The 12,890-nt window shown below is 49.4% G+C and overlaps 1 protein-coding gene across 1 annotated transcript in view; it reads left to right on the top strand.

Annotated features, from left to right (window-relative positions):
• Window positions 1–12,890, top strand: part of LOC140405580 (vigilin-like) — a gene marked incomplete at its 5' end in the record, with an annotated part of 612,489 nt that overhangs the window by 364,161 nt on the left and 235,438 nt on the right. Inside the window, 2 exons of the mRNA XM_072494137.1 lie at window positions 4,981–5,187; window positions 6,628–6,843. Of these exons, the coding sequence (XP_072350238.1) occupies window positions 4,981–5,187; window positions 6,628–6,843 (423 nt within the window). The remainder of the gene's footprint in view (window positions 1–4,980; window positions 5,188–6,627; window positions 6,844–12,890) is intronic.

The raw sequence follows: 12,890 nt of genomic DNA, 5'->3' as shown, positions 1-12,890 counted from the left end.
TATGTCTCTGCGTTGGTTTGTGTGTCTGTGTGTATGTCTCTGCGTGTGTTTGTGTGTCTGTGTGTATGTCTCTGCGTGTGTTTGTGTGTATGTCTCTGCGTGTGTTTGTGTGTCTGTGTGTGTATGTCTCTGCGTTTGTTTGTGTGTATGTCTGTGTATGTCTCTGCGTGTGTTTGTGTGTATGTCTCTGCGTGTGTTTGTGTCTGTGCGTATGTCTCTGTGTGTGTTTTTGTGTGAATGTCTCTGCGTGTGTTTGAGTGTCTGTGTGTGTATGTCTCTGCCTGTGTTTGTGTCTGTGTGTATGTCTCTGCGTGTGTTTGTGTGTCTGTGTGTATGTCTCTGCGTGTGTTTGTGTGTCTGTGTGTGTATGTCTCTGCGTGTGTTTGTGTGTCTGTGTGTATGACTCTGCGTGTGTTTGTGTGTCTGTGTGTATGTCTCTGCGTGTGTTTGTCTGTGTGTGTGTGTATGTCTCTGCGTGTGTTTGTGTGTCTGTGTGTGTATGTATCTGCGTGTGTTTGTGTCTGTGTGTGTGTGTATGTCTCTGCGTGTGTTTGTGTCTCTGCGTGTGTATGTCTCTGCGTGTGTTTGTGTCTCTGTGTATGTCTCTGCGTGTGTTTGTGTGTCTGTGTGTGTATGTCGCTGCGTGTGTTTGTGTGTCTGTGTGTATGTCTCTGCGTGTATTTGTGTGTCTGTGTGTGTATGTCTCTGCGTGCGTTTGTGTCTCTGTGTGTCTATGTCTCTGTGTGTGTCTGTGTGTGTATGTATCTGTGTGTGTTTGTGTGTCTGTGTGTGTATGTCTGTGTGTGTTTGTGTGTGTGTATGTCTCTGCGTGTGTTTGTGTCTCTGTGTGTGTATGTCTCTGCGTGTGTTTGTGTGTCTGTGTGTGTATGTCCCTGCGTGTGTTTGTGTCTCTGTGTGTATGTCTCTGCGTGTGTTTGTGTCTTTGTGTGTGTATGTGTCTGCGTGTGTTTGTGTCTGTGTGTGTATGTGTCTGCGTGTGTTTGTGTCTGTGTGTGTATGTCTCTGCGTGTATTTGTGTGTCTGTGTGTATGTCTCTGCGTGTGTTTGTGTGTCTGTGTGTCTGTCTCTGCGTGTGTTTGTGTGTCTGTGTGTGTATGTCTCTGCGTGTGTTTGTGTGTCTGTGTGTATGTCTCTGCGTGTGTTTGTGTGTCTGTGTGTATGTCCCTGCGTGTGTTTGTGTGTCTGTGTGTGTATGTCTCTGCGTGTGTTTGTGTCTGTGTGTGTATGTCTCTGCGTGTGTTTGTGTGTCTGTGTGTGTATGTCTCTGCGTGTGTTTGTGTGTCTGTGTGTGTATGTCTCTGCGTGTGTTTGTGTCTCTGTATGTACTTCTCTGCGTGTGTTTGTATCTCTGTGTGAGTATGTCTCTGTGTGTGTTTGTGTGTCTGTGTGTGTATGTCTCTGTGTGTGTTTGTGTGTCTGTGTGTGTATGTCTCTGTGTGTGTTTGTGTCTCTGTGTGTGTATGTCTCTGCGTGTGTTTGTGTGTCAGTGTGTGTATGTCTCTGCGTGTGTTTGTGTCTCTGTGTGTGTATGTCTCTGTGTCTGTTTGTCTGTCTGTGGGTGTATGTCTCTGCGTGTGTTTGTGTCTGTGTGTATGTCTCTGCGTGTGTTTGTGTGTCTGTGTGTGTATGTCTCTGCGTGTGTTTGTGTGTCTGTGTGTGTATGTCTTTGCGTGTGTTTGTGTGTCTGTGTGTATGTCTCTGTGTGTTTGTGTGCCTGTGTATGTATGTCTCTGCGTGTGTTTGTGTGTCTGTGTGTGTATGTCTCTGTGTGTGTTTGTGTGTATGTCTCTGTGTGTGTTTGTGTGCCTGTGTGTGTATGTCTCTGCGTGTGTTTGTGTCTGTGTGTATGTCTCTGCGTGTGTTTGTGTCTCTGTGTGTGTGTGTCTCTGTGTGTGTTTGTGTGTCTGTGTGTATGTCCCTGCGTGTGTTTGTGTCTCTGTGTGTGTGTGTCTCTGCGTGTGTTTTTGTGTCTGTGTGTGTATGTCTCTGCCTGTGTATGTCTCTGCGTGTGCTTGTGTTTCTGTGTGTGTATGTCTCTGCGTGTATTTGTGTGTCTGTGTGTATGTCTCTGCGTGTGTTTGTGTGTCTGTGTGTGTATGTCTCTGCGTGTGTTTGTCTGTGTGTGTATGTCTCTGTGTGTGTTTGTGTGTGTGTGCATGTCTCTGTGTGTGTTTGTGTGTCTGTGTGTCTGTCCCTGCGTGTGTTTGTGTGTCTGTGTGTGTATGTACCTGCGTGTGTTTGTGTCTCTGTGTGTGTATGTCTCTGTGTGTGTGTGTGTGTCTCTGCGTGTATTTGTGTGTCTGTGTGTGTATGTCTCTGCGTGTGTTTGTGTGTCTGTGTGTGTATGTCTCTGCGTGTGCTTGTGTGTCTGTGTGTATGTCTCTGCGTGTATTTGTGTGTCTGTGTGTGTATGTCTCTGCGTGTGTTTGTGTGTCTGTGTGTATGTCTCTGCGTGTATTTATGTGTCTGTGTGTGTATGTCTCTGCGTGTGTTTGTGTGTCTGGGTGTGTATGTCCCTGCGTGTGTTTGTGTCTCTGTGTGTGTGTATGTCTCTGTGTGTATTTGTGTCTCTGTGTGTGTATGTCCCGGCGTGTGTTTGTGTGTATGTCTCTGCGTGTGTTTGTGTGTCTGTGTGTATGTCTCTGCGTGTGTTTGTGTCTCTGTGTGTGTATGTCTCTGTGAGTGTTTGTGTGTCTGTGTGTATGTCCCTGCGTGTGTTTGTGTCTCTGTGTGTGTATGTCTCTGCGTGTGTTTGTGTCTCTGTGTGTGTATGTCTCTGCGTGTGTTTCTGTCTCTGTGTGTGTATGTCTCTGCGTGTGTTTGTGTGTGTGTGTGTGTCTGTCTCTGCGTGTGTTTGTGTGTGTGTGTGTGTCTGTCTCTGCGTGTGTTTGTGTGTGTCAACAAACAAATATCACCAAGTTTCAAACGGTTTGTTACTTCCCCCTTTTTCTCCCCTGAACTACTCCAACATCCCCCTTCCCAACAGACCCTCCTACCCGCTGGCGACAAACAGATCCTCAAATTAAGACAGAAAGAGCCTCCATCTCACATCGAACCCCTCTCCCGACCCTCTGAGAGCGAACTTAATCTCCTCCAATTGTTAGACATTCCCCCAGACATGACGATACCTTCAATGGCGCGGCGGACCAGCAACCCAGTACAATACCGGGAATCGCCACCAAAGGGGCACAATGTCATCTTCACCCCCACTATTTCTGACAGGGTCTCGAAAATCGAAGCTCAGAATCCCCCAAACTGCGGGCACAGCCAAAACATACGCCCATGAATCGCAGGCTTCCTCCTGCATCTCTCGCAGACGTCCTCCGTCTCGGGAAACCCCCCCCCACTGCCCCTACTCCTACGAGCCTGGGTCATCTGGGCCCTGTGCTCTTGCAGGAGTTTCTGGCACAGGTTCAACAGGGAGATATCGGGACTAATGGGGTCAAATTCTGTTGCCTCGTCTAGCTCGGCACTCCCTTGAGTGGAGGAGATTAATGGATGATCTAATTGAAGTGTTTAAGGAATTGATGAGGTAAATGTGTGAAGCTCGTTTCCTCTGCTTGCGGGAGGTGGGGGCGGGGTGGGGGGGAAGGGAAGAAGTGGGGGGGGGGGAGGGGGGTATCCAAAACGGGGGCATGGCCTTAAAATTAGACGCCCTGGTTATTCAGGGTCGATTTCAGGAACATTTCCCGGGGAGTGGGAATCTGGGACTCGATGTCAGCCAAAAGCTGTTGAACCTTGTGGGATTGACGCATTTTCTGTGAGCGAAGGGCATTAAGGATTTCAGAGGCGAGAGGGGTGGGCGGACTTAAGATACAGATTGGCCATGATCTACTTGAACGGCCGCGTAGGCTCGAGGGACTGAAAGGCCCGTCCATTCCGGTTGATCTGTTCCCAAAGGTCTCGAGGCCTACCTCTCTGACTTCCCTTCAGCATTTTGGATAGCTCGAACATTGCCCTTCGTGAAGTGCCCCCGGGGCCTGTCTTTCAAATGACAGCCTCCATTTTAGCACAGGCGACCATTCTCTGAGGGGGGTAGAATCAACCTCGACGACTGATACGTGGAATTAACCCGCTCGAGACTGAGAGAGAGAGAGACTCTCTGGGTAAGATGCTGAAGATCACCGAACGTGACCTTTGGGCCAATGTCATGTTTGGTTGCCAATGCTGAGGTATGAGATTAGCTCAAGGCCCCAGGCTAAACCAGACTGACACCCAGTTACAATTACGCGCACAATTCCTGTACAAATTCCTAGTGGCACCAATTCTGGCACCTTTTTTGTCAAGTTAATGTTGAATCTGCCTATGTAAACGTTTAGAATGGGAATCCTGCATGTAAACAGATGCCGGTCACGATGTAGTTACACACTCTGGCCAGAAGGCAGCCCCCCACAGTGATGTTTCTGAATCCTAATATGTAATGAGGGCAGCACGGGGGCGCAGTGGGTTAGCCCTGCTGCCTCATGGCGCCGAGGTCCCAGGTTCGATCCCGGCTCTGGGTCACTGTCCGTGTGGAGTTTGCACATTCTCCCCGTGTCTGTGTGGGTTTCACCCCCACAACCCAAAGATGTGCAGGGTAGGTGGATTGGCCACGCTAAATTGCCCCTTAATTGGAAAAAATGAATTGGGTACTCTAAATTTATTAAAGAAAAGATGATACTTGCATTCAAAGTATCGTCTTGCATCATTGACTTTGTCTGTGTATGTGTTTGTGTAACCCACCTCTTCACTCAATTGATGAAGGAGCTACGCTCCGAAAGCTAGTGATTCCAAACAAACCTGTTGGACTTTAACCTGGTGTTGTAAGACTTCTTACTGTAATGGAACAATTAACGTGCGTCAACAGACTGTGGGGCGCCGCGGTCTCGAGGCTGAATAAGTGAGCTGATTTGCAAATCTTCCGCACCCGCTTTCGTGACCAGCATTCCTTTGTTTCACCGGGCTATTTAACTCCCTTAGGCTTCGGCGACCGTCGCCATCCCAAAGGAACACCACCGGTTCGTCATCGGCAAGAATGGAGAGAAGCTACAGGAACTCGAGTTGAAGACTGCGACAAAGATCAACATCCCCCGCCCTGATGACCCCAGCAACCAGATTAAAATCACGGGGACAAAGGAAGGCATCGAGAAGTCTCGACATGAGATCCTGCTCATCTCTGCTGAACAGGTACGCCCGCCCGCCCTTCCTCTCAAAGCACGATCGTTCGCGTTTGCTTTTTGACCCTTCCTTGGGGCGGCGGGGGGGGGGGGGCTTCTCCGGACTGAATTTGTGGGACACGCCACTCAAAGTCAGGCAATGCGCCCGAACACTCTCCAGTTAAACCTCCATAAAAGGGTCAGAGACCGGTTGAGCGCGAGGGCAGGGAGGTGGCAGAGGAGACACAGTGCGAGGAAGCGTCAAATTGTTCCCGATGCCGGTAAGAGTTAAAAAAAAAAGAAAAGCTGACTATGCTTTAAACCGCATGAAAACGTGGAATTGTCGATGTTCAGAGGGACTTGTGTTCACTCGCGCAAGACTTCGGAGCAGAATTGGGCCATTCGGCCCATCGAGTCTGCTCCGCCATTTAATGAGATTGTGACTGAACTGACGTGATAATCCTCAACTCCACTTACTCGCCTCGTCCCCGTAACCCTCGATCGCCTCACTGATTAACAATCTCGGCCTTGAACATACTTAACGACCCTGCCTCTACAGCTCTCTGCGGTAAAGAATTCCACAGATTCACTCCCCTCTGAGAGAAGAAATTCCTCCTCATCGCTGTCTGAAATGGGCGACCCCCCCCCCCCTCACTCTGAGACTCTGCCCTCTGGTCCTAGACTCTCCCACAAGGGGAAACAACCTCTCAGCATCGACCCTGTCAAACCCCCTGAGAATCCGATATGTTAACGTTTCAAGTCCATCAATGGCCAGTGTCGAAGGAGGCCATTCGGCCCATCGAGCCTGCACCGACCCTCTGAAAGAGCACTCCAACTCGGCCCACTCCCCCGCAACCCCGCGCATTGATCACGGCCACTTCACCTAACCTGCACGTCTTTGGACTTGTGGGAGGAACCCGGAGCACCCGGAGGAAACCCACGCAGACACGGGGGAGAGCGTGCAGACTCCGCACAGACAGTAACCCAAGCCGGGAAGCGAACCCTGGTGCTGTGAAGCAACAGCGCTAACCACTGTGCTGCTGCGCCGCCCAAAAAGAGGGTTGTAGCACGTTAAGAAGAAGACGTAATTGCGGCAGTAGCTGAGCGCGTTTTTATCAATTATAAGCATAAATACCCCACATAGCTACATTAATCTATGTATAACCCTTAATAAATTTCCCCCTTAACTGTTCCAATTCAATAACAAGATCCCATAAACCCGAAACCCCTTTTCAAAACAATGACATCACTGAAGCCATGTGATAAGACAAAAACATTTCTGAAAGGGACACTCCCATGGCATAAGCCATTCGGCCCTCGAACCTGCCCTGTAAGATCGTGGCTGATCTGATGACCATTACCCACCCAGTAAGAAAGGGGGCATTTTAATTGCTGATCAATGTCGACAGTATTGGAGAAGTTAAGGTGCTCACCTAATTGCCGTAACCCATGTTTTCTGACCCGCCACTAGGACAAGCAGGCTGTGGAGAGGATAAACCTGCAGAAGGTCTTCCATCCATTCATTGCAGGGGCTTACAACAAAGTGGCTCAGGAGATCATGCAGGAGACCGGAGCTCGTATCAACATCCCCCCTCCCAGCATCAACAAGGATGAGATCTTCATCATCGGTGAGAAGGAGCCGGTGGCCCAGGCGGCAACTCGCATCAGGAAGATTTACGAGGAGAAGGTTAGACCAGGGTCTCAGTCCGCGAGGCACATTGATTTCTATCCCGCCGCACCAGGTCATAGAGATCTCTCATATCTTTATAGCCAGTGAAAGGCTTTTGAAGTGTGGGTGGGCCTACTGACCTCCAACTCCTTGACTTAATGCAGCTCCTCGTTCCAAACTCCCGCAGTTAAATATATCATTCTCCCTCCTCAGTTAAACCTGATACTCTCTCCCCTCACTCTCCCTCAGGTAATGCTCTCATTCTCCCTCACTCTCCCTCAGGTAATGCTCTCATTCTCCCTCACTCTCCCTCAGTTAATGCTGTCTCTCTCCCTCACTCACTCCCTCAGTTAATGCTGCCTCTCTCCCTCACTCACTCCCTCAGTTAATGCTGTCTCGCTCCCTCACTCACTCCCTCAGTTAATGCTGTCTCTCTCCCTCACTCACTCCCTCAGTTAATGCTGTCTCTCTCCCTCACTCACTCCCTCAGTTAATGCTGTCTCTCTCCCTCACTCACTCCCTCAGTTAATGCTGTCTCTCTCCCTCACTCACTCCCTCAGTTAATGCTGTCTCTCTCCCTCACTCACTCCCTCAGTTAATGCTGTCTCTCTCCCTCACTCACTCCCTCAGTTAATGCTGTCTCTCTCCCTCACTCACTCCCTCAGTTAATGCTGTCTCTCTCCCTCACTCTCTCCCTCAGTTAATGCTCTCACTCTCCCTCACTCACTCCCTCAGTTAATGCTGTCTCTCTCCCTCACTCACTCCCTCAGTTAATGCTGTCTCTCTCCCTCACTCACTCCCTCAGTTAATGCTGTCTCTCTCCCTCACTCACTCTCTCAGTTAATGCTGTCTCTCTCCCTCACTCACTCCCTCAGTTAATGCTGTCTCTCTCCCTCACTCTCTCCCTCAGTTAATGCTCTCACTCTCCCTCACTCACTCCCTCAGTTAATGCTGTCTCTCTCCCTCACTCACTCCCTCAGTTAATGCTGTCTCTCTCCCTCACTCACTCCCTCAGTTAATGCTCTCACTCTCCCTCACTCACTCCCTCAGTTAATGCTCGCACTCTCCCTCACTCACTCCCTCAGTTAATGCTCTCACTCTCCCTCATTCACTCCCTCAGTTAATGCTCTCATTCTCCCTCACTCTCCCTCAGTTAATGCTCGCTCTCCCTCATTCACTCCCTCAGTTAATGCTCTCACTCTCCCTCATTCACTCCCTCAATTAATGCTCTCACTCTCCCTCACTCTCCCTCAGTTAATGCTCGCTCTCCCTCATTCACTCCCTCAGTTAATGCTCTCATTCTCCCTCACTCTCCCTCAGTTAATGCTCGCTCTCCCTCATTCACTCCCTCAATTAATGCTCTCACTCTCCCTCACTCACTCCCTCAGTTAATGCTGTCTCTCTCCCTCACTCACTCCCTCAGTTAATGCTCTCACTCTCCCTCACTCACTCCCTCAGTTAATGCTGTCTCTCTCCCTCACTCACTCCCTCAGTTAATGCTGTCTCTCTCCCTCACTCACTCCCTCAGTTAATGCTGTCTCTCTCCCTCACTCACTCCCTCAGTTAATGCTCTCACTCTCCCTCACTCACTCCCTCAATGAATGCTCTCACTCTCCCTCACTCACTCCCTCAGTTAATGCTCTCACTCTCCCTCACTCACTCCCTCAGTTAATGCTGTCTCTCTCCCTCACTCTCTCCCTCAGTTAATGCTCTCACTCTCCCTCACTCACTCCCTCAGTTAATGCTGTCTCTCTCCCTCACTCACTCCCTCAGTTAATGCTGTCTCTCTCCCTCACTCACTCCCTCAGTTAATGCTCTCACTCTCCCTCACTCTCCCTCAGTTAATGCTGTCTCTCTCCCTCACTCACTCCCTCAGTTAATGCTGTCTCTCTCCCTCACTCTCTCCCTCAGTTAATGCTCTCACTCTCCCTCACTCACTCCCTCAGTTAATGCTGTCTCTCTCCCTCACTCACTCCCTCAGTTAATGCTGTCTCTCTCCCTCACTCACTCCCTCAGTTAATGCTCTCACTCTCCCTCACTCACTCCCTCAGTTAATGCTCGCACTCTCCCTCACTCACTCCCTCAGTTAATGCTCTCACTCTCCCTCATTCACTCCCTCAGTTAATGCTCTCATTCTCCCTCACTCTCCCTCAGTTAATGCTCGCTCTCCCTCATTCACTCCCTCAGTTAATGCTCTCACTCTCCCTCATTCACTCCCTCAATTAATGCTCTCACTCTCCCTCACTCTCCCTCAGTTAATGCTCGCTCTCCCTCATTCACTCCCTCAGTTAATGCTCTCATTCTCCCTCACTCTCCCTCAGTTAATGCTCGCTCTCCCTCATTCACTCCCTCAATTAATGCTCTCACTCTCCCTCACTCACTCCCTCAGTTAATGCTGTCTCTCTCCCTCACTCACTCCCTCAGTTAATGCTCTCACTCTCCCTCACTCACTCCCTCAGTTAATGCTGTCTCTCTCCCTCACTCACTCCCTCAGTTAATGCTGTCTCTCTCCCACACTCACTCCCTCAATGAATGCTCTCACTCTCCCTCACTCACTCCCTCAGTTAATGCTCTCACTCTCCCTCACTCACTCCCTCAGTTAATGCTGTCTCTCTCCCTCACTCACTCCCTCAGTTAATGTTCTCACTCTCCCTCACTCACTCCCTCAATGAATGCTCTCACTCTCCCTCACTCACTCCCTCAGTTAATGCTCTCACTCTCCCTCACTCACTCCCTCAGTTAATGCTGTCTCTCTCCCTCACTCACTCCCTCAGTTAATGCTCTCACTCTCCCTCACTCACTCCCTCAGTTAACCCTGTCTCTCTCCCTCACTCACTCCCTCAGTTAATGCTGTCTCTCTCCCTCACTCACTCCCTCAGTTAATGCTCTCACTCTCCCTCACTCACTCCCTCAATGAATGCTCTCACTCTCCCTCACTCACTCCCTCAGTTAATGCTCTCACTCTCCCTCACTCACTCCCTCAGTTAATGCTGTCTCTCTCCCACACTCACTCTCTCAGTTAATGCTCTCACTCTCCCTCACTCACTCCCTCAATGAATGCTCTCACTCTCCCTCACTCACTCCCTCAGTTAATGCTCTCACTCTCCCTCACTCACTCCCTCAGTTAATGCTGTCTCTCTCCCACACTCACTCTCTCAGTTAATGCTGTCTTTCTCCCTCACTCACTCCCTCAGTTAATGATGTCTCTATGCCTCCCTCCCCCCTCAGTTAATGCTGTCTCTCTCCCTCACTCACTCCCTCAGTTAATGCTGTCTCTCTCCCTCACTCACTCCCTCAGTTAATGCTGTCTCTCTCCCTCACTCACTCCCTCAGTTAATGTTCTCACTCTCCCTCAGTTAACCCTGTCCCTCTCCCTCACTCACTCCCTCAGTTAATGCTGTCTCTCTCCCTCACTCACTCCCTCAGTTAATGTTCTCACTCTCCCTCACTCACTCCCTCAGTTAACCCTGTCCCTCTCCCTCACTCACTCCCTCAGTTAATGCTGTCTCTCTCACTCACTCACTCCCTCAGTTAATGCTCTCACTCTCCCTCACTCACTCCCTCAGTTAACCCTGTCTCTCTCCCTCACTCACTCCCTCAGTTAATGATGTCTCTCTCCCTCACTCACTCCCTCAGTTAATGCTCTCACTCTCCTTCACTCACTCTCTCAGTTAATGCTGTCTCTCTCAAAGAACAAAGAACAAAGAAATGTACAGCACAGGAACAGGCCCTTCGGCCCTCCAAGCCCGTGCCGACCATACTGCCCGACTAAACTACAATCTTCTATACTTCCTGGGTCCGTATCCTTCTATTCCCATCCTATTCATATATTTGTCAAGATGCCCCTTAAATGTCCCTATCGCCCCTGCTTCCACTACCTCCTCCGGTAGCGAGTTCCAGGTACCCACTACCCTCTGCGTAAAAAACTTGCCTCGTACATCTACTCTAAACCTTGCCCCTCTCACCTTAAACCTATGCCCCCTAGTAATTGACCCCTCTACCCTGGGGAAAAGCCTCTGACTATCCACTCTGTCTATGCCCCTCATAATTTTGTATACCTCTATCAGGTCGCCCCTCAACCTCCTTCGTTCCAGTGAGAACAAACCGAGTTTATTCAACCGCTCCTCATAGCTTATGCCCTCCATACCAGGCAACATTCTGGTAAATCTCTTCTGCACCCTCTCTAAAGCCTCCACATCCTTCTGGTAGTGTGGCGACCAGAATTGAACACTATACTCCAAGTGTGGCCTAACTAAGGTTCTATACAGCTGCAACATGACTTGCCAATTCTTATACTCAATGCCCCGGCCAATGAAGGCAAGCATGCCGTATGCCTTCTTGACTACCTTCTCCACCTGTGTTGCCCCTTTCAATGACCTGTGGACCTGTACTCCTAGATCTCTTTGACTTTCAATACTCTTGAGGGTTCTACCATTCACTGTATATTCCCTACCTGCATTAGACCTTCCAAAATGCATTACCTCACATTTGTCCGGATTAAACTCCATCTGCCATCTCTCCGCCCAAGTCTCCAGACAATCTAAATCCTGCTGTATCCTCAGACAGTCCTCATCGCTATCCGCAATTCCACCAACCTTTGTGTCGTCTGCAAACTTACTAATCAGACCAGTTACATTTTCCTCCAAATCATTTATATATACTACAAAGAGCAAAGGTCCCAGCACTGATCCCTGTGGAACACCACTGGTCACAGCCCTCCAATTAGAAAAGCATCCCTCCATTGCTACCCTCTGCCTTCTATGGCCTAGCCAGTTCTGTATCCACCTTGCCAGTTCACCCCTGATCCCGTGTGACTTCACCTTTTGTACTAGTCTACCATGAGGGACCTTGTCAAAGGCCTTACTGAAGTCCATATAGACAACATCTACTGCCCTACCTGCATCAATCATCTTAGTGACCTCCTCGAAAAACTCTATCAAGTTAGTGAGACACGACCTCCCCTTCACAAAACCATGCTGTCTCTCACTAATACGTCCATTTGCTTCCAAATGGGAGTAGATCCTGTCTCGAAGAATTCTCTCCAGTAATTTCCCTACCACTGACGTAAGGCTCACCGGCCTGTAGTTCCCGGGATTATCCTTGCTACCCTTCTTAAACAGAGGAACAACATTGGCTATTCTCCAGTCCTCCGGGACATCCCCTGAAGACAGCGAGGATCCAAAGATTTCTGTCAAGGCCTCAGCAATTTCCTCTCCAGCCTCCTTCAGTATTCTGGGGTAGATCCCATCAGGCCCTGGGGACTTATCTACCTTAATATTTTTTAAGACACCCAACACCTCGTCTTTTTGGATCACAATGTGACCCAGGCTATCTACACCCCCTTCTCCAGACTCAACATCTACCAATTCCTTCTCTTTGGTGAATACTGATGCAAAGTATTCATTTAGTACCACGCCCATTTCCTCTGGCTCCACACATAGATTCCCTTGCCTATCCTTCAGTGGGCCAACCCTTTCCCTGGCTACCCTCTTGCTTTTTATGTACGTGTAAAAAGCCTTGGGATTTTCCTTAACCCTATTTGCTAATTACTTTTCGTGACCCCTTCTAGCCCTCCTGACTCCTTGCTTAAGTTCCTTCCTACTTTCCTTATATGCCACACAGGCTTCGTCTGTTCCCAGCCTTTTAGCCCTGACAAATGCCTCCTTTTTCTTTTTGACGAGGCCTACAATATCACTCGTCATCCAAGGTTCCCGAAAATTGCCGTATTTATCTTTCTTCCTCACAGGAACATGCTGGTCCTGTATTCCTTTCAACTGACACTTGAAAGCCTCCCACATGTCAGATGTTGATTTGCCCTCAAACATCCGCCCCCAATCTATGTTCTTCAGTTCCCGCCTAATATTGTTATAATTAGCCTTCCCCCAATTTAGCACATTCATCCTCGGACCACTCTTATCCTTGTCCACCAGTACTTTAAAACTGACTGAATTGTGGTCACTGTTACCGAAATGCTCCCCTACTGAAACATCTACCACCTGGCCGGGCTCATTCCCCAATACCAGGTCCAGTACCGCCCCTTCCCTAGTTGGACTGTTTACATATTG

The sequence above is a fragment of the Scyliorhinus torazame genome, unplaced genomic scaffold (genome assembly GCF_047496885.1).
Source record: "Scyliorhinus torazame isolate Kashiwa2021f unplaced genomic scaffold, sScyTor2.1 scaffold_104, whole genome shotgun sequence".
Lineage (NCBI taxonomy): Eukaryota > Metazoa > Chordata > Chondrichthyes > Carcharhiniformes > Scyliorhinidae > Scyliorhinus > Scyliorhinus torazame.
This window is presented reverse-complemented; position numbering and strand designations above follow the sequence as displayed.